The 27,345-nt window shown below is 63.9% G+C and overlaps 3 protein-coding genes across 3 annotated transcripts; 2 read left to right on the top strand and 1 right to left on the bottom strand.

Moving 5' to 3' along the window:
• Nucleotides 1–3: 3 nt before the first annotated feature.
• On the bottom strand, nucleotides 4–18,367 carry B4GALNT4 (beta-1,4-N-acetyl-galactosaminyltransferase 4; the record flags this gene model as incomplete). Its single annotated transcript, XM_082284531.1, has 20 exons — nucleotides 4–118; nucleotides 343–469; nucleotides 688–841; nucleotides 932–1,004; nucleotides 1,342–1,495; nucleotides 1,685–1,992; nucleotides 2,100–3,300; nucleotides 3,902–3,984; nucleotides 4,237–4,337; nucleotides 4,594–4,703; nucleotides 4,863–5,006; nucleotides 6,356–6,422; nucleotides 7,660–7,738; nucleotides 8,062–8,129; nucleotides 8,437–8,537; nucleotides 8,868–8,958; nucleotides 9,145–9,240; nucleotides 9,315–9,425; nucleotides 10,996–11,099; nucleotides 18,217–18,367. 20 exons carry the CDS (start codon nucleotides 18,365–18,367, stop codon nucleotides 4–6), a joined length of 3,438 nt encoding a protein of 1,145 aa, XP_082140657.1.
• Nucleotides 18,368–20,995: 2,628 nt separating this feature from the next.
• LOC309574305 (dispanin subfamily A member 2b-like) lies at nucleotides 20,996–22,347 on the top strand. The gene is made up of 2 exons (XM_082283846.1): nucleotides 20,996–21,298; nucleotides 21,818–22,347. Exons 1-2 carry the CDS (start codon nucleotides 21,104–21,106, stop codon nucleotides 22,001–22,003), a joined length of 381 nt encoding a protein of 126 aa, XP_082139972.1. The 5' UTR covers nucleotides 20,996–21,103; the 3' UTR covers nucleotides 22,004–22,347.
• A 3,800-nt stretch (nucleotides 22,348–26,147) lies between these two features.
• Nucleotides 26,148–27,128, top strand: IFITM5 (interferon induced transmembrane protein 5; the record flags this gene model as incomplete). The annotated part of the gene is made up of 2 exons (XM_082283850.1): nucleotides 26,148–26,332; nucleotides 26,910–27,128. Exons 1-2 carry the CDS (start codon nucleotides 26,174–26,176, stop codon nucleotides 27,126–27,128), a joined length of 378 nt encoding a protein of 125 aa, XP_082139976.1. The 5' UTR covers nucleotides 26,148–26,173.
• Between the last annotated feature and the right edge of the window lie 217 nt (nucleotides 27,129–27,345).

The raw sequence follows: 27,345 nt of genomic DNA, 5'->3' as shown, positions 1-27,345 counted from the left end.
GCACTAGTCCTTGGAGGGCTTCTTGCTGCGGGCGTTCCACATGCCGCGCTTGGAGTGGTAGTAGTGGTAAAAGTTCCTGAGGCGCAAGCGCTCCACCTCCAGCCCGCTCTGGAGCACCCTGCGGACCGAGGGACACAGGGATGGGGCTCAGGGGACGGGGCTCAAGAAATGGATGGACAGAGGGACAGGGCTCCGGGTGGACGGACAGAAGGACACAGCCCTCCCAAAGGGAAGTTTTCCCCTTCACCACCCCAGCCCCCAGCCAGCTTGATGGATGTGCCCAAATCCACGTGGCCAACCCTGCTCCTGGGGGTTCAGGGGCTGCAGGACCCCCAGGCTCACCTGTCCAGCAGCTCCCAGTCCTCCCCGCCCCAGCGGTCCCGGAACTCCTCCGTGTTCATCCCTCCCACGCGGTCAAAGTCCGACTTGTAGATGCCGAAGAGGCCGAAGCCGTTCACCTCCCAGTAGCCTGGGGGGAACAATGAGGTGAGGGGTGGGGGGACCCCCAAATGCCCATCTCATCATCCCCTCTGTGCTCTCCCCACCACCTGGGAGCCACGGGAACTCCCCATCCCAACCCCTCTTGCCACCACGGGTCCGTCCCCACCTGCGCCACCTCCTGCGGAGGTGCACCAGGGCATGGCCCGGTTTTGGGGTGCTCCCGGCCGGACAGAGGTCCCTGCTCACCGTTGGGCTCCCGGGGGGAGCTGCCACAGCTCAGCCTCATGACAATGGGAGCGTAGGCCAGCTTGCCCTCCACGCAGTGCTTCCGGATGCTGTCCAGGATGTTGGCAGGGAAATGGATGTGCAGGTCGCACAGGAACACGATGCTGTGCTCGTCCTGGGAGGGGACGGGCACGGTCAGGGGATCAGAGAGGAACAGCCCCGGGGAGAGGAGCCACGGCCAGAGCTGGTCCCTGTCCCTGCTCACCTCCACCATGTCCACGCCGGCCTGGAGCCCGGCCGAGCGCTCGAAATTCCCCGTGCGCCGCAGGTACTGGAACCTGGGAGAGAGGACAGGGCAGGTAGCGCTTGGGACAGGCAGGGACACAGCCAGAAGGGGGACAGGAGCCACTGGCATGGAGAAAGAACCTTCCCAGGAAGGCCCAGGTGCTACAGCTCAAGCTGAGGCTCCCCCTGTGCAGCCACAAGTTTCTGCACCCCCAAATCCACATGGAAAAGTAGTTTAAACGCCCAAAAATGAGGAGGAGGAGGAGGAGGAGGAGGGAAGGGGCAGCGAGGCAGGCACTGAGCAGGCAGGGAAGGAGCAGCAGGCTGTGTGAGCAGCTGTCCCACCACGGGGAGCCCCCCAGGCCCCCGAGGCTGCAGGCTGGGAGTTACCGGGGCAGGCGGGCATCCCGCAGGGCCTTCTCCACGTCCATGTCCTCGCTGTCAAAATCCACCAGGATGACGTTGAAGTTGGCGTCCCTCGTGGCCCCGTAGAGGCCGGCCATGTCCGAGATGAACTGCTGCACCCAGCGGGCCTGGTTCTTCACTGCCAGAGACACGGCCCTCAGGCTCACGTGGGGCACCCACAGCACCCCCTCCCAGCCAAGCCAGCCCCTCCTGAGGTGAGCTGACACCCTCATCATGCTGGGGGAGCCAAGGGGCTGCCTTCCTCCCGCGGGAGGATGCTGAGGGAGCAGCACAGAGCCCAGGGAGCCGTGTCCTCACTGTCACCTACCTGGCACCACAAAGTGCACCATGACGTCCTGCCTCCAGCTGAGCCGCAGGGGCCGGCACAGGACAGATTTCCCATAGAGGACGCTCCAGGCACTGGGCTGGGGCTCGGTGGCCCCCAGGGCCAGCCCGTCGGGGTTGGCCTCGGCGCTGTCGTCCTGCTTGCCCTGGTGCAGGAGGACGTAGACGTACTCGGAGAGCCGCACCGTGCGCTGGCCACGCTCCGCCAGCTCCAGCTCCAGCAGGTACCGGTTCCCCCGCGCCGTGTCCCGCCGCTTCTCCACGTTGATGATCCGCAGGAGGGTGTAGATCCTACAGGGAAAAGGGAAGCCTTGAAGTCACCGCCACCACGAGGCTCTGCTTCCCACGATCCAGGACCCGGCCCCTGAACTCCCGCCGCCATCCCGCTCCCTCCGCACCCTCCGTTCTTCTCGTTGAGCCTCTCCATGTACTGGGCCACCACGTCCACCACCTCGCTCTCGCCCAGCTGCAGGTTTCCCGACACGTTGCAGCGCAGGTCGTTCCAGTCGGAGCGCAGCAGCTCGAAGTCCACGGAGCTGACGCTGAATGTCCGCTGCCAGTTGATGGAGTCCTCCAGCCAGCCCTGCTGCAGCTCCCCCGCCTCGTAGGAGTAGTCCGACACCTCCTCCTCCTCATCCTCCTCCTCCTCCTCCTGCCCCTTCCCCTCCTCCTGCTGCGACGCCGTCGTTTCCGACACCTTCAGAAAGGACGTGGCCCGCGTCCCCTCGGAGCGCGTGGCCTCGGATGAGTTGTAGCCGGCAGTGGCTAGTGTCCTGCCCGGGGCAGGGGTCGTGTCCTCACGGCTGAAGAGCCCCTCGGTGCCCAGGGCGAGGAGGCCGGGCAGCCCCCGCTGCTTGGGCGGCCGCTCCCACCTCCTGCCGCTCTTCCGCCTGGCAGGGTCCCTCTCCTTGGAGATGTTGCTCAGGAGCCAGGGGCTCCGGCGGCCAGGGACGGCCCGGAGCTTGCTGGGGGTGATGGGATGCTTCTGCGGGCTCCTGGAGCGCAGGTGGACTCTCTTCACAGGCTTTGGGTACAGGAAGATGCCGGGGAAGGCCGGCTCCTGGGCTGGGGCTTTGCGCTTCCCGGGCTGCAGCCGGGTCACGTAGACCTTCTCCTGGCTTTTCCGGGGCTTCTTGTCCTCACTGGGAGCTGCCGGCCTGCTGGGACTCGGCGTTTTGGCTTTGCCACCAAAGATGGGCACGGAGAGGTGGGGCTGCAGGCCCAGGGCCGGGCCGTGCTTTGGAGACACCGCTGCCGGCAGCCCCAGCTCATCCTCCTCGCCCTCGTCCTGGGGCAGCCAGTGGAGCGCCCGGCCCGGACCCCGCTCCGGCGCAGGATCCTGCTGGAGGGCAGGGGCTGGGCTGGACGTGCTCCACGTCCCCAGCTGCCCGGGGGTGCCCGCCTCGGCCCGCGCCCAGCCCCGCTGCCGGCGGAAGCTGTAATAGTCCAGGGCGTCCCTGTAATCCCCGGTGACCGGCGGGGCATCCTTCCCTTTGGCTCTGGGTGCCGGCCCCAAGCTCTGCTCCTTGGCCTCGGCAGGGGGGTCTGTGGGCTCAGGGCTGTCCACTCCTTCCTCCTCCTCCTCATCCTCCAGGAAGTCTAGTGAGCGAAGGCAGAGATTAATATCCTGAGGCCAAGACAAGGAGGCAGAGCCTGACACCACCAGGAGAGGAGCCTGTTTGTGGCTGAGGTGAGGGAGCAGGGCTGGGGCACCAGGGGGTGCCCACCCAGGGATGCCCACCCAGGGCTGGCAGCTCCAGTTGCTGCCGCTTATCCCCACCTCAAATCTCGGCACCAATCGCACCTCGTCCAGGAGCAAACCCGACCTTTGCCAAGTGGCAAACTGACCAGGGCAGGCTCCAAACAGCCTCTGGTCCCCCAGGAGCACCCCCAGGCTCCATGGACATCCCCAGACTCCACAATGGGTCCGGTTCCTGCTGCCCACTGCCGAGGCCAACCCAGGAGATGCGGGAGGAAGAGCAAATCCCACTCCAGTGTCCCGCTTCCCACACCGCCCTGTGGTCATGCCAAGCAGGATGCTCGGAGGGGTGCTCTGAGGGATGCTGCTCTGCACAGCCCTGCCCTCCTGGAGCCTCTGGCACCGCTGGAGTCATCCTGCTGAGCCACAGCTCGGAGGGGATGAGCTGCCAGCGAGGCTGCCGGGAGCTCGGCCCTGTGCCCAGCGATGCTGGTGACTCACTGTCGGGGCCGAGGAAGAGAAACGCTCGCTGCCGCGGATCCTCCTCCTCCTCATCCATCTTCATGTACTTGTAGAACCCAAACCTGGGGATGGAGAGGGCAGCTGAGGACCCGGGAGAAGGGAGGAGCAAGGGATGTGTGCGGGGAGGAGCACCCAGCTGCCAAGGGAGCTGGGGTTCCCAAATCCAGGAGCCCTGCCAGCACTCAAGCTGCTGCTGCGTGTCCAGGAGACGAGCAAAGAGCCAGCCTGGGTGGCCCTTCCATGGGGGACAGGGACACGCGGCCGAGGACGAACCACCTCAGCGCTGTCCCAAAATCCCAGCCCCCAGTACCTACTTTTCCAGGTAGAGGGGGGACTCCCTGTAGAAGCACTTGTTCTCCGTCTCCATGTGAGTGAGGCGCGTGAAGTCGTTGGGATACACGAATGAGAGGTAGACCTGGGGGGGTGATGGTGCCGTGTCACCCCGAGCAGCTGGGGACCCGAGGCCACCACCAGCACTGAAGTGACCCCCGGCACCTCAAACACCCCACGGGGATTTAACCCCGAGCTGCTCGGGCCAAGCCTGGGAAGCTGAGCCCGACCCTCCAGCGAGGGACGCTTCCTCCTGGATTTTCCCCGGATGGGAACATCCCCGCCCTGGGCTCCGCAGCATCCCCGTGGGAGCGTGGCCCTGTCCCCAGGGAGACACTTACGAACTGCAGGCCCTGGTAGCGGGCGATGGGGAAATCCTTCACCACGTAGGTGGGGCTGTAGGCACAGGGCACCAGCACGTTCTCCACGCGGGACGCCTCGATGGCAGGGGCTGTGGAGAAGCCCAAAGCGTCCCAACAGAGCCCAGCAGAGATGCCTCCACCCGAGAGACGGGCAGAGGGCGGCAGGGATGACCCAGGTGCCCACAGCAGCCTTTTTCCTCCCCAGATCCCATCAGGGATCGGCACGGAGCCATTCCGCTGGAACTTACTGAGGAAGAAGGTGTCCCTGGGGTCAGCCTTGAGCATGTCGGCCCCGTGCTCGTCCTGCTGGGCCTCCCAGAGGTGGCTCCCGCTGTGGCTGGCCACGGTCTGCGGGATGTGCTCCACGTGGTTCATCTTCAGGGACGACTCATCTGCGGGACAGGGTCGGGGCTGAACCCCCCGGCACGCCGGGAGCACCCTCCAAGGGGGCCTTTCCCAATCCCTGGAGCACTGTGGGTTCCTCCTGCTCCCAGGGAAGCCGATGTAGCCCTCCCAGCCATCCCGCAGACCCCGTGACTAATCAGCCTAACGATTATTGCGTGGACTAATGAGGGCGAGGGCACGGCTGATCCCAGCCAGGCCACCCTGCTCCGATTACTGCGGCCTCAAAAATGCTCAGGGAACGCTCAGGGCTTTAACTCCCAAGGACACGGGAATTAAACCCTGGGTGTCCTTCCTGCAGGTAGCTGCGACACGAGCTGGGGTGCCTCCTGCCCAGGGATGAGGGTGGCATGTCACCCTTGGCCACCAGCCAGCCCCCAGGCTCCCACAGGAGGTCACCTCAGCCGTGCTCCCACGGCTGCTCCCTTCCCAGGAAGCCCTGCCTGCTGCAGAGCCACAGGGAAGCAGGATTCCCCCTTCCCGAGCCCCAAATCCTTCTGCTTGTGGCAAGGAAAGGCTTCCCAAATGTGTCCTTGCAGCTGGCTGGGGTTGTGCTGGAGCCCCTGGAAAAGTCCAGAGGGAGGGAGGAAGGATGGAAAGAAGGAAGGAGCTCTGGCTGCTGCTGGGATGGGCTCCCCAGGGGTGACATGGCTTTGCCTCGGGGTGCTGCTGGGTCTGAGGGAGCCGGGAAGCAGGAGGGAGGAGCGGGAAGAGCCAGCGCTGAGGGACAGGGATTTATCTGCACGTCATCCATCTCGTGGGCACCTGCATCAGCACCACTGGCACCGCTCATCCCTCTTCCCCCCACAGATCCCGCCTGCTGCCTGCCCCCTCCTCCTTATCGACACCTTCCAGAGCAGGAATGATGACCGCTCCCGCTCCGTGCGGAGCGCCGGGCCAGCACCCATCCATCAAGCCCTTTCCTGCTGCCAGGGCAGGGGCAGGAAGCAGAAGATCTATAGATTTAATTAAACCTTGTGCCATCCATCCCCGCTCCCACGACAGCTCCTCATAACTCAGGGCCAGGCCCCGGAGCCAGCGGGGTCTTGGCAGCCAGGACAAGGCTGCGGCACCAGCAGAGCTGTGCTTCCTCCGTGGTGTGCTGCCTCCACATCCCACTTTCAGCAGCGCCTCAGCCTGCTCCCAGCATCAATCCTACCCACTGCAGCCCTTGCATCCCTCCCTACACCAGGCAGAAGCCCAGTGGTGGGGATTCAGAGGCTGAGATCTCTCCCCAGGATCCCATTTCCCAGGTTCTGCTCTCCTTCCCACCTCTCCCAGCACGTGCAGCCCCTGGAGAGCCTGCTGGCTGTGGCTGCAGGAGCAGCCTGGCCCTTACCTGTGTACAGGGAGATGTAGGAAGAGTCGATCACCTCAAACTTCAGGCTGGGGAGGAAAACTCGCCACTGGGAAAAAATAAAAGGAGATGGGGAATGAGCGGGAGAGAGGCAGGGGTGGGGATGCAGCTGCCCAACGCCGGCACCCCAGGATGGGTCCTCCCTGCCTGCAGCTCCCAGAAACTTCCCTGCAGAAGAGGAGCAAAGAGAGAGGGGTGATCCTGCCCCATTTCCTGCAGGGTTTGGGACTAGCAGGGATCCCTGCAGGGTCAGAGAGGGAAAGGCTCCTGTGGGTGGGACACAGGCTCATGCTGCTTCCCTTTGGGACTGCCACAAGTCCTGTGGCCAAAGGACTCCTTTCCTCACTCCAGTGCTTCATAAAGGAGAGTTTGCCTTAAGAGGGTCTCCAGAGCTGCCTGCCCTGATTGAACTCCAGCATTTTAAAAGCCAGTCTGGAGCCTTTGTCAGGACAAGCCCTTCCATGCCCCCGGGGCGAGGCACACAGGGTCCTGCTTTTGTTGTGGATGTTGTTGTTGTCTCTCTCTGCACAGCCGAGAGGTTCCTGTGCACGGCTGAAAGGCTTCGCTCCCTCCTCCCTCCCTCCCTCCAGCAAAAACATCCCATCTCAGAAACATCTCCCCCGTCTCTTTGTTTTCCCCACTATTTGTTTTTGCCCGAAGAAACGCAGATCTTATCGGGATGGAGGGGATGGGGAGGAGGGAGGCAGCCAGCGAGGAAGGGGTGCTGCCGCTGCCGGCCTCCCTGGTGCTTTGCTGGCACCACTTTGACTCCGGTGATTAATGAGTTCTTGGGAGAAAGGAAACCTTTGCTAACGAGCCAACATCTTCCCCTCAGCCAGCCTGAGCCCCTGACACACGCTCGGGGCTTGGCCAGGGCTGCGCTGCCAAGGCAGGCAAGTTCAGATTCGAAACTCACGGTGGTTCCAAGGGGGGAAAAGAAGAAAACAGGGAATCGCTCCATCGCCTCGGCCGCCTCTCTCCCACTGCTGGGATGCAGCCAGCAAGGTGGGACCTGCCTGCTCTGCGCTCTCCTTGCCCACGGGAGGGGGATGGCAGGGTCTTTGGCTGCCCAAAGACCGCCAGCAGGAAAGGAGAATTCCACGTGTCCCAGTGCTGGAATAACCAGGGAAACGGCAACCCTGATCTGTCCCCACCAGCATCCACGGCAGGGGGAAACCGTGGCTTTGCTCCGGGATGAAGCCCTTTGACACGCGTGGGGAAAAGCCCTGGCACTGGCTCTGCAGTCCTGGGAGGAGCCTGGCCTGGGGTGGGGGGCACTGACTCACCCCAACCTCCACGTGGTCCGAGCCCCGGTCGTCCTGCTTGTGGAGCAGCTCAAAGTAGTAACGCCGGGAGGACATGAGGCTGCAGGGGAGGGGACACAGCGGTCAGAGCCCAGGACCAGCCTGGGAAAGCCTCCCTGCCCTGCCCACGGGTGGGCAATCCCTTCCTGGGGCAAGGAGGCCGGGAGCCAAGGAGGGTGTCTGCTCCCCCCCCCCATCCCACTGCAGAGGGGTTTTGTGGGATGGGGCGGACACTGGGACATCCCCACCCCATCAGCTGCCCTGTCAAACCACGGATCTGGGGTCCAGCCCGGCCTCACGTGCCTTCTGGGAAGGGACCACGGCCCAGGGAGGTCAGAGCCAGCAGCTCCATGCCCACGGGATGATCCCCAAGGACGCACTCACCGCAGGGGCTTGGAGACTTGGGAGCTGAACTTGGTGAACTCTCCCGGCGCCGTCCACTCGGTGCCCAGCTGGGAAGGAGGGAAGGAAGGAGGAGCATGAGAGCAGCAGGACACCAACCAAAGCCCACCAGCCTCCCGTCAGAGGGACTGACCCCAAGAAAACCCAGGGATAAACATTACATCTCCTGGTCTGCGGCAGCTGCAACCCAGAGGGGACCAAGGGGGCTCCTCTAGAAGCCAAGCCAGGCAGAGCCAGGGGCAGGGATGGGAGCAGGCTGAAACAGCCCGGCATTCCAAGGGAGCAGAGAAGCCACACATGGATCCCACACAGGTCCTTCCCCCTGGAGCAGGGAAAGGAGGAGAGGTGACACCATACCTTGCCCACGAAGGCGGCCAGCCGGGAGTTGGAGGGACTGTCGTCGGAGCTGAGCCAGAACTCCGAGTTGTCATCCGATGCCACGGAAAACTGGAAATCCCCTGCGGAGAGCCACGGAGAGGGTCACCACGGAGGGACACGGGGAGCCCGGTGGCGAGGCCTCAGTCCCGGTGCCTCGTGGTGAGATGGGGAAACAGGGATGGGGCCACCCCTGACCCCACGTCACGGCTCTGTCCTGGATGGGATCAGGGCTTCGGCTCTCTTCAAAGCCACAGAGAAAAGTTCTGGGCTCCAGAAGGGCCCTCCCGCCAAGGAGCCAAGATTTGGGAACCGTCTCCAAGAGCCCTTCTGTCCTCCTGTGGCCAGGAAGGGGAAGGACACGGCGTCTGCACGTTGCTGCATGGGGAAAAAGGCCACACCCCGTCACTCACCATCCTTGAAGGGATGGATGTAGCCAAAAATCCTCAGCCCGTAGTTCTTCCACTTGGGAGACACAGCCAGCTTCTTGACCGTGGTGCGGGTCTGCCGAGGAGACGGGCACGGATCACCTCCTCCGTGTTATCCCCATCACCACCCACCTCTCCTTCCGGCTGGGAATCACCTCCCCAAGCCAGACGCTGCCTGCCAGGCCCTAGAGGACCAGCAGAGACCCAGGGGGGGACGGGTGGAGCCTCCCGCCGACCCCCGAGCACCTGTCCCGGGACTCACGTGGGGAAAGAGTGGGAAGTGGAGGTTCTTCCTCAGGTGCCTCACGGCCCCGCCACACCAGTCCTCGAAGACGTGCAGGTTTGCCTTCCCTTTGTACTGCGGGGGAAGAGGGGGAGCTGAGTGGGGCTCCTCCTCCTCCATCCCCCCCAGGCTGCTCCCTGCCCACCCACCTGCTCGCTCCAGGGCAAGGCCTGCTTGGTCAGGTTGAGTTTGGGGCGGGTGCTGGCTCGGTTGGAACGCTGGCTTCTGGACAACCAGCCATCCACGTCCTGCCCGTCGTTCTGTGGAGGAACAGAGGGAGAGATGGGATGGGTGATGGGGGCCAGCACATCCTGTGCTTGTGGGATGTCTCCCTGCATCTGTGGGGAGGCCCTGGCACAGGCTGCCCAGAAAAGCTGTGCCTGCCCCATCCCTGGAAAAGTTCAAGGCCAGGTTGGACAGGGCTTGGAGCAGCCTGGGGTAGAGGAAGATGCCCCTGCCCACGGAACTGGATGGCTTTAAGGTCCCTTCCAACCCACACCACTCCAGGATTCCATGATCTGAACACCTCATTTTGAGCGTTGCCAAACCAAGGCCAAAGATTTCACGGCTCACAGCAAAGGAAAGCAGGAGGAGGCACAAAAGTACTGGCAAGGTGGCGCAGGCAGCAGTTACAAAATGTTCCAGCTAAACTTGTTTCCCTTCCTCTGCCAAAACTTCTCCAAAACAGTGAGTTTTCTGTTCGTCCAAGATGTTTGGCCACTCTTGGGGGCTGCTGGAATTTTGGGCTCCCTCTCCAAAAGCACAGAGGCGATCTCTATGTCCTCAGCGGAGGAAGCAGGATGTCTCTCCACTCCCCCTCTTCCTTTAAAGGGGATTAGGTTAATCCCATTGCTTGTATCTCATCATGTAGAGGGATTAAGTGAGCATTCACCTGCCTCCAGCTCACTGATGGGTGACCAGGAAGTGCCAGGTATTTCTGGAGCCCCTCCAGAGCATACCCCCTACCCCCTCTTCCTCAGCTTCCCTAGAGCATCATCCCGCTCCTCCTCAACCCTGCCCCGGGGCAGACACAGCTCTGTCACCATGGCACAGCCCAGGTGGATGCACAGCGCCAGGGAAATAATTAGCAATCTGCCTAAACAAACTCATTAGAGTCCCGGAGGAGGGAGCAGTGCCCTCGGAAGACCTCACGAGGAAGGGTTTTGTGCCATGCTCACTGGAAGGATTCTCCCTCCTCCCAGGGAAAGCTGGGATGCGATTCCTGCTGTGCCCTCTGTCCTTACCCAGCACCAGCCTGTGCCTCCTCTGGTCATTCCTCCTTTGTCCATCTGTCCATCCTTATTTCTGAGGAGTGACCCACTGGTGGGATGGGGCAGGGAACACCCTGTGGCTCCCCCTCATGCCATCCCACCCGGCTGCCCTGCCACGAGGCCTCTTGGTGACAACGGGATGCACAGGGACAGCAGGGCCTTCAACAGGGCCTCGGTGACCTGCTGGACAGGGGACAGCAGCCGGGTGTCCTCGTGGCCACAACTCCAAGTGCCTCCTGCCCGGAGGCTCCCAATATCCGGGATGGAGCGGAGCACACGGGAGCAGCCGGCTTTGCCCAGCAAGGCAGGAAGCGCAGAGCAGATGAAGCCAGGCCCTTCTCAGGGAAGCTGTGCCAGGGCACAGGGAGCAGGGTGTGGGATGCTGGGGGGGATATCCCGCCCAGTTTCAGCGGGAGACTGGGGCTGTACCCACTGGGAGGGCTGCTGGGCAGAATCAGCGGTCGCAGCCCCGAGCCCTTGGATCCCCTCAGCTGGACGAGGCCTGCAGCGCTCCGCTCTCACACCAGAGACCTCCACGGGCCCCTTCCCACCCCGTTACCATCGGATCTTCCTCGTGGCTCTCGCTGGAATCCTCGGCTTTCCTGCGCCGCGCCGCCGCCGGCCGCCTCCTGGGATCCGTCACCTCCCCCGGCCTCTCTCCATCTGCGAGGGCAGCAGAGAGGGGTCAGACCACGGCCCCCCATCCCCACACCCCTTTTGGGGACACCCCTCTCCCCGGCATTGCCTCCACTGCCAGGGGACAGCGACACGGAAAGGGGGGTGGCACGGGGGGCCCTGGCTGCCATTCCCCTCGTTCCATTTGCCCTAAGCAGCTTCGCAGCAGCTCATCAGCAGCAGCTTTAATTACACCCCCCGCAGCTCCCAGCCCTTCACATGAGAGATGCTGGGATGAGCTGCCAGGGGTCTCGCTCCCCGTCCATCCTCAGGGATGCATCCCTGCTTCCTGCCCCTCCAAACCCCAGCTCTCCCAGAGCACCACCCTGCAGCTCTGCCCAGAGCCCCAGACCCCCCAGACATCATTCCCCCAAACCATCTTCTCCCCACTACAGCACACTCACATCGAGACCTCGCTCCCAGACCCATCAGCTTCGTTACCATGCCGGGTTAATTATCCCCGGCCTTCGACTCCCCTCTGCAGCTCCTTTTCCTTGGGCAGGGAATTTTAAACTGCCCCCAAAACAGGGGAGCAGACTTGGAAAATGGGGTTTTTTTTGGGGGGGGGGGGGGGGGGGGGGGCACATCTCCTTTTCCTGCCACCCCAAAACCCGGGGGGGCGGGGGGAGTTTGCAGTTCAGCCACCACTGCCGGCGCACGGCTCCGTGGTTCAATCCAGAGCCACGGGAAGCTCAAGGCAATGCTCGGAGAGGTGGGTGTCCAAAAGCCAGCTCCTGTGGGCCCCCAAAAGCCAGCCACCCCCACGTGGCAACGAGGGGGAGCCTCAGGTGTGCCCAGCAGTGACCCCCCCCAGGAATTGCGGGAAAGGGGTCACTGACCCATTCCCAAGGGTGTGGGAAGATGTCCCTGTCCCTCCACACCCTCCTTCACACCACCAGTGAGTCCTGGGGGCTCCCACTCCCCAAAATGAAGCAGCCCCAGCAGCTGCCACAGCCGGGGAGGGGCCCGGGGTGCCCGGGGCCCCCCGCCACACGCCTCCCACACCATTAGTATTCCAGTGGCCGCGCAGCCGGCGTCTCCTTGGAGATGGCAGCACAAATCCCATCCCCACAGCAGGGACAGGAAATTAAGCTCTAAAGCCCCTTCTTCTGCTCTCGGCCATTCTTCAGCCCCTGGCAGCCCCAGCTCGCTCCTGGCAGCTCCCCCGGCCGCCCCCTCCCTTCTCCCAGCTCCGTTCCTGCATCCATCCCTCTTCCCTCCGCGAGGAGGGTGATGGGGAGCAGCGGGACTGGAGCCAGCGCTCGTCTCGCGCACTCGGCTCAGGAGTTCCCACCGCGCTGATCCGTGCGTTCACCGCGGCCACCGGGAGCCCGGCGTTCCCAAGGGACTTGCCCGGGGCTGGGAGGCAGGAGTGGCTCTGTGGTACCCACTCAGGGAGTCTCTTCTAGCCTCGGGAGAGATAAACCTGTCTCCCGTGGGATTTGCCACAGACAAACCCCCTGCCTGGCATCCCAAGGCAGCAGCATCCCTGGCTGCATCCAGAAGGATGGCTGGACATGGCCATCCTGTTTCACTCTCCCCTAGGAGTTAACCCAAGCTGGGCAGGCTCATCCTTGGAGCTCTCAGGACCCCACGAGCCCCCCGCGCTCTCCCCATCCCTTCCGAGGGGCTCCCACATCCAGGGAGGAGCAAAAGCACCAGCACCGCTCCAGAAAAGGCTTCCGGGCATCCACGCAATTCCCTGGCAATGTTAATATCGGAAAACGACTGCTGGTCGGGCTGTGGGGAGCTGGGAACCAGAGCCATGGGGATAATGGGCGGGGCAGGGCAGCGCCTGCTGCCAACGAGCATCACCGCTCCCAAAAATCCCTTCGGTCCCAAGCACAGCCCTGCGGGAGGAGCGGCTCAGGAGTAGGAGAAGAGGAAGAGGAGGAAGAAGGATTCCAATTCCTCCCAGCATCCCACCGGGATGCACAGCAGTACTGCTGCACCCATTCCCTCGCCAGCCTCCCTCCAGGAGCAGAGAGGGCGGGAGAGGGACGGCGGAAGGTCTGAGGACAAGCAGGGACCTGCTGGCCTCGGGAAGGGGATGCTCAGGGAGGGGATGGAAGCACTAAGAGCTCTTCCCTGGAGCGACGCTGATGCGTCGGGAGCAGCGAGGAGGGGGCAGGAAGCACCAACCATGGCACAAACCAGCTCTGAGTCACAGCAGCCTCCAGACAGGGAGCCAGGATCCTCATCCCGGGGAGCAGGCCATGGGTACGACGGACCCACAGCGATGCCTCCCACGGGAGAAGCGCTTCCCCGCTATCCCAGCCCCGTAACTCCGCTGGGAAGCACAGAGAGCCTTTCACATCCCAGCGCCCGCCTCCTCCTCCCCAGCTCCAAACACAGCCCCTTTCTTCCATGCCGGGGTTTCTCCTGGCCCTTTTCCAAGCCCTTCGACGCAGAGGGAGGGAGGGAGGTGACATTTAAACCCCGACACAGCTGCAGCAGAGGTGGCGGCAGCGGTGGCACCTCCGTTAAACCCCGAGGTTCCATTCCCAAATCTTCCCGGCCCTGCACGAGCCTCCTAACGAGATGTCAGGCGATCATAATTAGCCAGCGAGGAATCAATACCACAAGTCCCCCTGTCAGTGCCACAGAAACACGGGACAAAAATCCCGGCCACAACCCCCGGCCACCGGACGGAAGGTGGTGGCACGGGCTGGGTGACAACCGGTGACACCAACGGGGCCGAGGGGAACGGGGTTTGTGTCCACCACGGGGACACAGCACCAGTCCCTGGCCACCCCTGCCCTGCCTCCCTTGGGCACCGCTGCCTGCTCGGACCTGTCACGGCCTCGCCGAGGGAACTGGAGGAGAGAGGGGGATTTTTCCTGCCTGCCCCACTCCTTTCCAGCTGTTTTCCCACTCCGTGACAGCCCTCTCGGCTGGAGCCGTGGAAATCGATGCGGAATCGCTCTGGCTGGCGATGGAGCTGCCATGAGACCACTCCAGCTGACAAACACCCACCAGGGGAGGCAGCTCCGACACTTCCGTGCTCATAATCAGGACCTCGAATCCCTCCTGGGACCGGGCAGCCCCCAGACCGCCCCCATGTCCCTCCCTGCGCGTCCGACGCCCTTCAGCCCCACCGTGCAGCCCCACAGAGAGCGGGAGCAGCTTCCACGAGACCCTGCTCCATGCCAACAGAGGCTCACTCGCAGCCCCCAGCACAGCACAGAGATCCGGCTGCCTGGGATGCAGCCTCTGGAGAAGGTCCCTGTGAAATGCTGGCAACTTTAGGGTGCATTTCACCCCAGAGACATTCCAGCCCCTGAGCTCCGCGCTGCCCACGGGGTCACCATCCCAGTTCCAGCTTTCCAGCCTCTTCCAGCAGCTCCCACCTGGCTCCTCATCCAGCCAAAATCCCTGCATCCTGCCAGTGCCAAGGCCACTGATACCCCAGGGGGCTGCTCACCCCTTCCCAAGGAGCGGCTCTGGAGAGGCCCAGCTGCAGGCCCAGGGAAGGGATGGAAGAGACCCAGGGCAGCGCTGGGAAGGATAAAGCTCCCAAACACCAATGCAAAGAGCTCCCGGTGCTTGGGAAAAGCCATCCCTCGCTTCACCCCTGGCTGAAAGGGGCAGTTTTGAGGACCCTCTGGGTGCCAAGGGGACCGGGTCACAGCCAGGCTGGGGACAGGTGCCACCCTGGGGTGGTTCAAAGCCACTCGTGCCTCTGAAGAGACACATTTTTGCCTTTGAAAAACCCAAAAGAGGCAGATGCCAAATTTTTCCCATTGGGCACCCTAGAGGAGCAGGGCATGGAGCCTGGGGCAGACTGGAAAAAAGGGTCCCAGTGACACCCAAAGCAGCCCATTCCCCCAGCTCCAAGCTTCCCTTCCAGCAGCAGGGATGGGACCTGCTTTCCCTGGCACCAGGACCCCGTGTGGGTCCACCCAGGGAAAACAGCCTTTCCCAGCAGGGACAGGAGAGCAGGGTGATGCCAGGAGAAGAAAAAGCAGCTCCCGGCCCAGTCCCAAATCCCGCTGCCCTTCATCTTCAAAGGGCCCTTCCCATCCCCTTCCCTACCCGCTCCCGGCGTCCCCGACAAAAAGGATGGAGCCCACAGCAGGCTGCAGCATCCCAGCCTCCCAATTAAAATCAAAGGATCTGCCAAGACAGATCCCAGAGGGACACATCATCCCAAACCCTCTCCCTCCTGCTCCCCACAAAGACAGGTCCCTGCAGGGAGCACAGCCAAGGACAGGACACCGAGCATCCATCCCATGGCTGCCTCGGGATCAGGGGGTTTCGGGAGCCCTTTGGACCACGGCAGAGGGGTGACCCACAGCCAGCAGGCAGCATCCCCCGTTTCACCCCTGGACTGCCTTTAGCACCCTTGAGCACCCATCCTGGGCTCCCCGGAACCCCAAAATCCTCCCAAAACCTCGCTCCAGCACCGCCAGCACCCTCCATGCTAAATCCCAGCAAACCCCCAGCCCCACACCCCCACCAAGAGCCACTTCAGGGTTTTATTGTCATTTTCTCCCTCTTCTTTTTGGCTTTCTCATCCTTTCCCCTTCCCTTTCCACCTGGCGCATCCACGTTTCCACACCCCATTGCCTCGGCGCGGTTTCCAGCCGGGAGAGCACGGTAATGGCCTCATTATTTCCAAGAAGAACCCGTGTGTTCAATTAGGCAGAGAAGGGCAATTATCTACTCGGAGAAGATGAGGAGAAGGGGGATGTTTTATCAGGGGCCAGCCCAGCTCCCAGCACAGCCCCTGGATGCTCCAGGTGTCACCAACGAGGGGGCCAGGACCCCTGGGATAATCCCACTGTGCTCCCAACCCCACTTGGATGGGTCTTCCCCACTTTACACCCCCCAAAACTACCTAAAATCCTCCTGCCCTGCATCTGCAGCCTCCAGAGCGTCCAGCTGCTCGCTGACACCCTGTTTAATGAGTAATTAACCTTTTTCCCTATTAATTAACCGGGCAGCACCCCTGGCACAGACAGACAGGTCCCGGCTCATGGTGGCCAAATCCAAAAGTCATCCCCAAACTCCTTTTGGTGTGCAGACCATTGGGGTGATGCTCTTCCCCCAAACCCTTGCACCAAGTTTTTTCCTCAATGTGGTTTATTTCCTGTGATCTGTTTTGGGGTTTTTTGGTCTGGTTTTTTTTCTACTCCGTTCAATGTTTTTCCACCTAAAACACTCCCTGGCTCTCCCGCTCTGGCAGCAGCAGGATGAGGGTCCATCTGTGCACGGCCAAAGCCTTCCCCAGCTTCCACCCAACCCCTTTCCACCACCTCGTGCCCAAAAAAGCTGAATGGGACCTAAACTCTGCCTTTCCCACACCTTCACCCAGGTTTTAGGCACCCACTGGAAAATCCCAGTGCAAGGAGCGGTATCTCCCTGGAGTCCTGTCCCGGACAACCGGATCCAGCTTTCCCTGGGGAATCAGCCACCTCTCCACACCTCAGCCAGGGAAGGAGCCCATGTTCCCCATGGCAAGGGGCAACCCGAGCCCATCACCAGGCCAACGCTTTCCCATCTGTCTTCCCCCCTCCCAGAGACCCTGTTCTCCACCAAAGCCCAGCGTCCCTCGCTCCCAGCTCGCAGCCATTCGGCCCCACTGGCACCCAGAGCGGGGCTGGGCATCCCCTCCCTTCCTTCCTTCCACAGGAGAACCCATGGAGCACCCCAGGGGCCGGCCGGGATGCCAGGCACGCAGGGAGAGCAGGGATAAGGCACTGTGCCCGGCTCAGCACCTGGGAACATCCCGGCACACGGCATCCCTGTGCATCCTCCCGGCAGGAAAACCTCGGCTCACCCTCGCGCCGCTGCACCCCAGCACCCGGGGGGTACCCCGGTCCCCGGTTTTCCCAGCCAGCCATCCACAGGGACGGCGACCCCGTGCCATTTCCCTCCTGCCCGACGCCGGACACGGCCGTCCCGAGCACTGGGATTACGGCGGGGCCAGCGGGAAGCACCTCGGGATGACGGTGGGGACACAGAGAAAATCCCCTTGGGAACACCAGGCGGACCCTGCGGCTTTCCCACCACGGAGGATCCCGCAGGGAGCCGGCAGCCCCCGGTGCCCCCCCTCCCCCAGCAGCCTCATTTCCTGCCTCGCTCATTCGCATTATCCCGATTTTACCGTAAGGCCCAAAAATTTGCAGGATCATGCTGCTGCTCTGCTCGGAAACTTTGGTTTTTCCAGCCGGGAGGCTTTGCCAACCCCCGGGACTGCTCTGACCCCCTCGGGAAAGCCGTACCCTCCCTCCATAAGCACCAAATCCCGTCCCCTTCTCATTTTTTAGGACAAAACGCGCTGGGCGAGGTCGGTCCCACCAGGAACGCTGCGGCTCAAGTTTCACCCAGCAAATATTCCGAGCCGCTTTGTGCCCCCCGCCGCCCCCGGGCAGCCCACGGAGGTCTGCCACGGGAAAACCGGGAGCGGCTGGACACGAAGCCGAGCCTTAGGGCACCTGTCCCTCCGGAGCATCCCGGAATCCCGTCCCGGCCGCGATCCGAGGGCGGGAGAAAAAAGGAATTTTGGTTTTTTATACAGCAGAGAAGCACAGGCTGAGAAAGTGTTGGGATGGGATCGGGAGGGTTGGGAACGTCGGGAAGGGACGGGAACGAAGAGGTTGCCCCTTCCAGCAGCGGCGAGCGGCTATAAATGGCCTCTTTGTCATCGCAGCCAAGGCAGCGGGTGGAAAAATGAGGACGGAGCCGCTCGAGGGGGGACAATGAATGCCCCGGCCGGTTTGGGGGCCCTCCTGGGTGTCCCCTTCTCCCGGAGGTCCAACGCCGGGGCGCGCAGCCCACGGAGGGGTCCCGCTCGCCCCAAACCCACGCGGGCGATGCGGGACGCAAAGCCAGCGCTGCAAACGGGGGGGTCCCACCCCTGAGGGGATGCTCCGGGGCCCCAGCGGGGCGGGGGACCCCCAAATCCCCTGGGGACCCCCAAACCCCAGGTGCTCTGAGAGCTCGGTGAGGGGGGGAGCCCTGGCACGCCCTGGGGACCCCCAAACCTCAGGTGCTCCGGTACTCCGGCGGGGCGGGGGGGGCTCCACCACCCCTTGGGGCCCCCCCAAAGCCCCCCGAGGCCCCGCTCCGGGGGCTGCCGGGTCCCCATTCCCCCCGTTACCTTTGCCGTAGGCGAAGGGGAGGCGCAGGGCGCGGCCCTGGCGCACCAGGCTGATGTGCAGGTAGGTGAACCAGGCGGCCGAGGTGAGCAGCGCCAGCAGCAGCAGCAGCTTCAGCTGCTTCCGGAGCTTCTTCACCGGGAGCCGCGGCATGCTGCCGCCCGCATCGCCCCCGCCGCCGCCGCCGCCGCCACCACCACCGCCGCCGCCGCCGGGCTAACCCCGGCCCATGGGGCCCCTCGCCCGTCCAGCCCGCGCGCTCCGGGCCGGCCGCGGGGCGGCTGCGGCTCGTGGGGCCGGGGGTCGGTGCGGGGCTCGGCGGCCCCGGGCCCGCCGGTGCATGGCCCCCCCCGCGCCGCGCCCGCGGGGGCAATGAATGAGCGGGCGCTGGGCGCGGCCACGCCCCCGCCGAGGAGCGACGGCGCCGCCGGCCAATCACAGGGCGCCGGCCGCGGGCCCTCCGCCAATGGGAGCTCCGCGGGGGCGGGGCCTGCGGAGGCGCCGCGCGTCTCCACGCCAACGGTCCGGCATCCCCGCGGGGCGCCGCGGGCGCGGCCATGCGGGGCGCGGGGGGGGCGCCGTGCCCCCGGCGCTGTCCCCGGCGCCGCGCGGAGGGAGAGCGGGGCGGCGGCGGCGAGACGGAGGCGAGCGGGGTCTCAGTGCCGCGGGGACGGAGGGATCGGCGCGTTTGGTGACGCGGGGTTCGGCGGGGCCGCCCCCCGACTCCTCCCCCCGGCGGCGAGGATGGTACGTTCCCGCCCGGCAGCGGCGGGGGCTGCAGCGCCCAGCGCGGTCCGCAGGGGGGCGCTACCCGCACCCACGGGCCCCCCCGGACCCGCGGGGATCCCATGGGATGGCGGGCGGGATCCCCGGGATCAGCCCGGGAAGATGAGTGCGGGATCCCCGGGATCATCCCCCCGCTGGGTGCGGGGGTCCCGTGGGGGCTGCGACCCCCCGACTCGCACTCACTGGGTTCAGGAGCCCCGTGGGGGCTGGATTCCCAGGATCCTCCCTGGTGGGTGCCGGGATCCCCAGGATCCCCCTGGCTGGATGCAGGGGCCCCGGGGGCCACGGCTCTGTGCCCCCCCCCGGCCGCCTCTGCTCAGCCGGGCTGAGGCCGCCCACAACTCACTGCACTGATGTGCGGGCTGGTTCTTCCCTCTGCTGCTCAGGGGTGAGAAACAGTGGGACTTTTTCCCTCCTGTCCCATTCCACAGGCTGAGGCAGTGTCCCCTCCTTGCTGCGGCTCGGGCTAGGGGCAAAAAGACGGGAGAGATCTGTTACTAAAAGAAAAAATAACCCTCACGGCTGGGAAAACTAGAGGGCACCAGCGCCCTGGGCTGCGATTCCCAGAAACCAAATCCCGGTTTCCAGGGCGGGGCCATCCTTGTCCGGTTTGTTTAATCAGAAACATTCCCAGAATTGCCAGCAGGATGTTACGGGCCAGCGTGTCCTGCGGATTCCGATGCATTAACACAGCTCGAGCACTCTCACACCGTGAAGCCCGGGAGGGGGATTCCTTTAAGGGGACGCAGCCCTCGGGAAGCGGAGCTTTCCAGGGATCCCAAATGGCATCTCCAAGAAGTGGTACCTCCCGGCCTCACCTTGTATTTGTGGGACCCAGGAGAAACTTCCTCCAAAAAAATTCCGGGAGCAGCAACCTGCATCCCGTCGGCACCGAGAATCCAAGCCCTGGCAGTGGGGGGTGGGAGTGCCAACAGGGGTCCTGGTGCCACGTGGAGAGGACTCTGTCTTAGGGCCTGTTGTCCCAAACGCACCCCAAAATGCTCACGGTTGTCCCCAGGTGGCTGCCTGGGAGGGGGCAAGGAAAGGGACAAGATAGGGACAGGGAAAGAGGGAGGGAAGAGAAGGGGGTACAGACAGCAGGGGAAAGAAAAAGGGGGTAAAAAGGGGGCAATGAAGGGGGGCAGAGAAAGGGACAGGGAAAGAAGTGAGGAAAAAAAGAAAGGGCAAAGAGGGGACAACACAGGGGAAGAGGGAAGAAAGGCACAAGTAAGGGAGGAAAAAAGACGGGAAAGAATGGGGTAAAGGATAAAGGGGGGATAGGGGGCAAAAAAGGGGACAAGGAAAGGGACAGGGAAACCAGGGGGTAAAGAAAGAAAAGGGAAAGAAAACGGTGAAGCAAAAAGGGGGCAAAGAACAGCTAAAGATGGAGACAAGGAAAGAAGCGGGCAGTGAGGGGGCAAAGAAAGAAGCGGGGAAAGGGGTAAGGAGAGAGATAGAGCAGGGAAGGAGGACAGCGGAGAGAGGAAACGTGTGCCAATGTCTTCACGAACAATTCCGTGGGTGGGGGCACGGGTGTCTTTGCAATGGGTCTCAGCGTCTGTGCTGCCTTCGGGCAGCCGGTTCGCCCCCGGGCGCGGACGGCGTGGCTGCTCAAGGAGACACGGCTCTGCACAGGCGTGAACTCCTGACCTTGGCATGTGGGGCAGGCGGTTCGGGAAGGCTGCACCTTCCTGCTACCGCAGCCAAGGGGGAAAGGAAGAGAGCAACGTGCGGCCGGGAGTTTGGGATTAAAGGAGGCTGCGTCCCCCAAAACCGAGAGAGAGAGAGAACCCCGCGAGCCTGTGCCCCGGTGCACTCTCTCCTTTTATTCGAATAAAGTTGGAGGAGTCCTCTGTCTCCCTTTTGGACATAAACCTCTGGCGCCGGTGGATTTTCCTGACAGCGGGTCCGGCGTTCTTCCGACGGCGGAGGAGGAGCCTCCTTCCCCCTCACAGGGGTGCCCGGAGGGGCCGCCTCTTCCCGCTCCATCCTGAATCTCGGGGAAACGAAACCACCGCTGGTGCACCCGCCCCGCCGTGCCTCCACCTCCCGGACAACCACGTGTCCCCCAGGTGCCACCTCCGGTGTCCCCCAGCCGGAGGCATGCAGCAGTCACTGCCGCCGTACGAGGTGCTGCGGGCGGACGTGAGCATGGAGGAGCTGCCCCGGAGCACGACGGTGACGGTGGAGGAGACGCAGCCGCCGCCGCCCCGGGACCACCTGGTGTGGTCCCTCTTCACCACCCTGTACGGCAACTTCTGCTGCCTCGGCCTCATGGCGTTCGTCTTCTCCGTCAAGGTGGGGAGCCCGGGGGGGCACCGGGAGGGCACCGGGGGTGGGGACGGCCCCGGGGACCCCACGGAGTCCCCGAGCTCAGGGACGCCCATAGAGCCCACTGAGCCCCCAGCCCGGGATGCCCCGTGGACCCCACTGAGCCCCCGTGGACGCCACTGAGCCCCCGTGGACGCCACTGAGCCCCCGGCCCCAGGGAGACCCATGGACCCCAGGGAGCCTCGGTTCAGGGGTGTCCCATGGACCCCACAGACTCCAGACCAGAGGGTGCCCCATGGACCCCACAGAGTTCCCTCTTCATGGACCACTGACCCCACAGAGTCCTGGCTGGAAGCTCTGGAGACGGCAGGGATTTGGGGGGGGGGGGAGGGGGGGGAGGGCAGTGGCCACCTCAGGGTATCCCCGGCGTTTTGGGGGGATTCAGCCCGCTCTGGCACCTCCAGCACCTCTCCCACCCTCCCGCAGCCCTGAGACCCCGGGGTGCCCCCGCCCAGCCCCACTGACTCTGCCTCTGCCTCCCCCCAGTCCAGGGACCGCAAAGTGCTGGGTGACTACAGCGGGGCACTGAGCTACGGCTCCACGGCCAAGTGCCTGAACATCACGGCCCTGGTGATCAACATCCTCATTGTCGTCATTGTCATCACCGTCTTGGCCCTGGTCGCCTCCGGCGCCATCGGAGGGGTGCATCGCTACCCGTACGGCCCCACTTAGTCCCCTCCTTGCCGCGAGAGCTGTGCATTCCCCCTCCCCTCCGAGTTCCCCTCAGCCCCTCGGAGCCGGGGAGTGTCCTCCGGTCACCGAAACTGCAGAGTGACAATCCACGTGCTCCCCCGGAGCCCGCTGGTGTGCTGTCCCTCTTCCCTCGCCGCTCGGAGCTTTTGTGAGGCCCTCACTGGAGGTGTCTGGGGACGGACACCAGGGAGGAGCTGAGCACCCCCAACCCCGCTGTTGCCTGTTTGCTGCTTTGCTCTGGGTCTGGAGCCCCAACTGCCTCAAAATAATCCAGAGGAGAAGCACCTGGTTCAGAGAAACCTCGTTCAAATAAAGGTCTCTTTCACTTTTGCCCCATCTTGGTTTCGTATCATAGGGAAGTGGTTTTGTGTTCCTCCGCAGCTTGGCCGGATGACAAACAATATCAGCTCGTGGGATGTGCCTGAGGGAGGGGGAAACTGTCCCTCATCACAGAGACAAAGCTCGGGGGACACACCAGGCTCCACGATCCTGGATACTGCATCCGTACGGGGTGCGAGGGGTCACGCCGAGGATGCGGGTGGAACCTGATCCTTGCCGGGGTGTCACCGGGAGCACCCCCGTCCTCGCCAGCCCTCAGGAGGGGCTGAGGGCAAGCTGGCTTTGGTGGGGCAGGATGTGCAAAGGGCTTGAGCAGGATATGAGCTGGAATGGGATTGTGTGGGGCAGCGGGGCTGGAGAGGCTCCCAGAGGGAAGGGGCCGGCGGGTGCTGTGGGTCCATCCCGAATCCCCTCACTGGGACTGGATTCCATGGCTCTCCCCTGCAGCCAGGCGATTTGGGATCCTGCTATGGCTCACAGCCCCCATCCTGCTTGCCTGGAGCCCGGTTTTCCTGGGAACAACTGCCCATCTGCCTGCAACGGGAAGCGGGGAATGAATTCCGTGTCTTGCTTCGTTGGCATGCGCCTTTGCTTTTGCTATTAAACTCATTCCAGCCCACCAGTTTCCTCCCATTTATGCTCCCAATTCCTTCCTCATACCACAGGGGAGGGAATTATAGCCGGAGGAAGCCACACCAAGCACCAGCCGTCCCTGTCACCCGGCTGGAAGGGCTGGCAGGGCAGCGATCCTCGCGCCTCCGGGCTGCCACACGTGCCACCCCCTGCCCGGCTCCGGCGGAGCCTGGAGTGACCTCGGCAGGGACATCGTGGAAAATCCTGGCCGCAGCCCATCTGGCAGAGCCTCAGCTATGCAGCTGGCCTGGCTTCCCCCTTCCCCTTCGCACTCCTCACCCTCGGCAGACCCCGGTCCTCGGGGCTGGGGCCCCGCATGGATGGGAACAAAACCCTGTTTTTCCCTTGCCCCGCGAACATCGGGCTCCTGCTAGGACACCGCACTCGTAAGATGTCTGAAATCCCACTCACAAACACAGCCGATATTTGTTGCAGGATCCCTGGCACTGAGCCTCTGGTGAATCATTTTTTGCTCGCTTTTTCCTGGAAGACACGGGCTCCTCGCTGCAAGCAGGATCTGCTGCCTGCCCGGCCCCAGGCTCGGCCTGCCCAAACCCCAGCACATCCAATGGGAACTCAGGACAGCAAAGGCCACCGCCCCAAGATCCCCTCTTCCTCCTTCTCCCTGTGTTATCAATAGCTTCCAGCACAAATCCAAAGGGCAGCCCCACGCAAGCCAACACGGAAAAAAATCGACCCTTTCCCAGCCCAAAGCCTCCCTCCCTCCCGCCTGTGGCCACTCCGGGCTGCCATGGAGAGCTCCCCCCAACCCATCTGTCACCAAAACTCGGGAAGAGAATAAAAACATTCCAGCACGATGTTTGTAGAGGGAGAGAATCAGGCATGACTTTGTTCTGGCCAGGACGTGCCATGGAGAACATCCCATCCACACATAGCTCCTTACCTGACGTTTCCCATATCTATACAGACAAAACCCCAAAGAAATCCTCGTTCACCGGTCTTAAAATTGCACAGTTCTTAGCACTCGATCTCCTGTTGGTTCTTGATCCCTTCGCCTCCGGTGATAATTTGGTCCTCATTGTTCGCTTCTCTCACCGATCAATTTCCCAGCCCACGTGTCCCCGACCACGCCAGGGGAGTGATGCTGGTTAATGTTCGCTACTGGCCGCTTCTCTTCTCTGTATCTTCTGGCTGCTCCCGATCTGTGCATGTTCAGATCATCGGGCCTCTCCCGGCGGACAGAGAAACTTCTCTTTTCCAAGAGAAACTTGAACTCCCTTCCCCCCGGGCGAAGGCGAACAAACCCCTGACTAAAGTTACATAAAAAAGATTAGAAGTCGTATCATTTCCAACATTCCCAACTCCTCTCAAGTCCCCTCAGAGCCTCCCAAGTCCCCCGAAGCCCCTCCGGGTCCCCAGAGCTGCCCTGCACCCCCGGGCTGCGCGGGATGGGGGTCCCGAGGGCCGTGCCCCCCTCCCCCTGCGGGGCGGTGCGGGGCCGGTCCCCCGCCCTGAGCGCGCTCCGTTCCCGTTCCAGGCGTTCATTCCCGGTCACGGAGCCTAGGCAGGCGGACGTGTCCGTCCCACTGCAGTCCTCCGGGCGGGGGCGGCCCCCCCCGGCCCCCGGTCCGACCCGCAGCCCCGGGACTACGTGCTCTGCTCGGTGTTCAATGTGCTGCTGCGGTGCGCGGGAGGTGGGCTGGGCTGCCTCGGCTTCCCCGCGCTCGTCTGCTCCGTCGTGGTGAGGGACGAACCGGGGACCCTCACCAGGCACCCCGGATCCAGTCCCGATCGGCCCCGGCACCCCCACGCAGACCGACCCCCCAGCCAGCTCCTCCCAGGACACCCCGACTGAGCCCGGCACGGGACCCCCGGCGTTTCCCGACTCCCTCCTCAGCTCGGGACCCCCCAATCCAACCCGACCCGGGACCCCTCGACCCAGCCCGACTCGGACCTTTCCCTCACCTCGGCACCTCCCAGTCCCGTCCCCCCACCCCCAGCCCCCCCTGACACCACCCCGGCCTCACCCCTGCCCTTGGTGACACGTCCCTGGGGTCCCAGCACAACCTTGAGGCCACCCCCGGCTGGGTTGGCCCCCCAGCCTGTCCCCCACACACTGAGCCCCCCGACTGCCCCCCAGGCCCGTGACTGCAAGTTGGTGGGGGACCTGGAGGGTGCCCGGCGTCACGGCGACCGCGCCAGGGTGGCGAACATCATCTGCTCCCTGGTGGTCGCCGTCGTCGTGGTGATGATCATCATCATCATCGTCGCCGCCATCGTCATCTCCACACACAGGACCACCCTGAGTGTGCTTCCTGGCCTGGCCCCACCCGCGGGGTGCTTCCCCCTCCTCCTGCCCCCAAAATGGGGCGCGGGGGCGATGGGTGTGACCCCACGTCCCCTCGCTGTCCATTCCGCGGGTGTCCCCGCACAGCCGCGGGAGGGGACGGGGCGTGGGGGGCAGCCCCCGCTCTTTGCTCTGCTCACGCCCTTCCTGGCACCTGTGACACACCTGTGGGTCACCGCTGCCCCCAGGAGAGTCCGTCCCGCCCACCCCCCTCGCTGTCACCTCATTCACCGCGGGGCGCCGCAGAGGGTCCTCGGGCATCTTTGTGGCGTCCTCCTCCTCCTCCTCTCCCTCCCCTCTCTGCCTCCATCCTGCCGCGGAGCAGAGCGCTTCCAGCCCACATCCCAGGGAAGTTCCTTCCCAACACCTTGGGCACTGCAGAAAAAGGAAATTAAGGCCCCTCCGTGTGTTTTGGCTGCCCACGCCCCCCACGCTGCAGCCCCGTCTCCCCCCCGCTGCTGCGGAGCCCCGTGGACGTGGCTCTTCCACCTTCCCACATCAGCTTCCCATTTCATCGCATCGGCAGCCCAAAGGTGCTGCCGAGGTGGGCTCTGGCCTGCCCAGCACACCTGGAGGGTGGGGCTGGAGGTACCTGTGCCGGCCAGCGCCGTGGTGGTCCTCGGAGTGACCCTCCCGCGGCGTCCGAGTCACGCTGGAGCCACCCGTGCTCCTCATCCCGGGAGGAAGGCTGGCTATAAAAAGCCCGTGGCCTCGCCATCCCAGCCGTTCTCCCAGCCCGGCCCGTGGGACAACCGCACGCCTCAGGGCTGTAATTTCCCAGGTTTATATTTAGCGGAGCAGGGGTATAAAAGGGGCGCCGGCCGCGCTGCCCCGAGGCTGCCGGAGCCGCGGTGCCCCTCTCGGTGGCCATGGACACCTCGTATCCCCGGGAGGAGCGGCCGCCCCCCAAGCGGGGCTCGTCCCCCGCCGCCCCCGCGCCCCGCGACCACCTCGTCTGGGCCATCTTCAACACCCTCTACATGAACTTCTGCTGCCTGGGCTTCGTGGCGCTCGCCTTCGCCGTCAAGGTACCGGCACCGGCGGCACCCGAGCGCCCGGGGGGCTCCGGGAATCCCGCCCCACGCGGACGGCCGGGGAGGGATGCCCGCGGAGGCACAGAGCACTCGGGATAACTCCCGGGCGGGCAGATCCCCACGCTCTCCACAGGCAGGTGACACCTGCTGCTGGTGAATCCTCCCTGCTTTTCCTGCCACTGATTCCGGAGGTTGTGGGACAGCCCCGGATAACCACAGCCCCCTTCCCACCACCCGAGGAGCAGCTGCTTCATCCTAAAAAGGGCCGTGGGGGTCGTGACGCCTCCAGCCCCTCTGGCAGGAGCAGCTCCAGCTGCAGAAAGACACAGATGAGCAGCGGCTGGAGCCAGAGAGGCTCTGGATGAAGCAGGAGGGAAAACACGCGTGGGGAAGAATGCAGGGCTGGAGGGGAGCAGGAGCAGCCTGGGACAGATGGACGGACAGATGGATGGATGGGTGGATGGATGAATTGTGGGTTGCAAGGGGGACAAAGCCCTGGAGCACGAAGGGGCTGAGGGAAGGGGGCTGAGGGAAGGGGGCTGAGGGAAGGGGCTCTCCCCGGCTGTTGCAGGCTCGGGATCGGAAAGTGTCCGGGGACGTGGAAGCTGCTCGGCACTTCAGCTCCAAGGCACGCTGCTACAACGCCCTGGCCACGGCGGGCAGCGTGGTGCTGCCGCTGCTGCTCGGTGCCCTCATTGTCACCGGTGTCATCCACCTCTCCAAGCTGGCCCAGGAGTCCGTCGGCTTCTTCACCTACCAGTTCAGCGGGAGTGACGACGAGGACCAGTGAGCCAGGGATGAAGGGCTGGCGGAACCTCCTCTGCCTCGCTGGCGGCCGCCCAAAAGGCCACCACCCCTCTCTGCCACCCCGCTGTGAGGGCAGAGTCATTTTTCTTTGTCCTGTGGGGGTTTTTTTCACCTCCCGTGACCTCATGTGGAGCCCCAGCTTCCGTGATCACTGTTTAGTCATTAAACGCTTCACTGAGCGCGAGTTTCTGGGTGTGGAA

Source organism: Coloeus monedula (assembly GCF_965178545.1).
Source record: "Coloeus monedula genome assembly, chromosome: 6".
In the NCBI taxonomy this organism is placed as follows: Eukaryota; Metazoa; Chordata; class Aves; order Passeriformes; family Corvidae; genus Coloeus; species Coloeus monedula.
The sequence above is the reverse complement of the archived record's forward strand: the minus strand, read 5'-3'. Positions and strand labels throughout refer to the sequence as shown.

What these genes read in the sequence shown, in the direction of transcription:
- LOC309574305 (XM_082283846.1), top strand. Translation starts at nt 21,104, where the DNA reads ATGCAGCAGTCACTGCCGCCGTACGAGGTGCTGCGGGCGGACGTGAGC. An exon ending in CGTTCGTCTTCTCCGTCAAG is followed by an intron (nt 21,299 to 21,817) that starts GTGGGGAGCCCG and finishes GCCTCCCCCCAG; the next exon opens with TCCAGGGACCGCAAAGTGCT.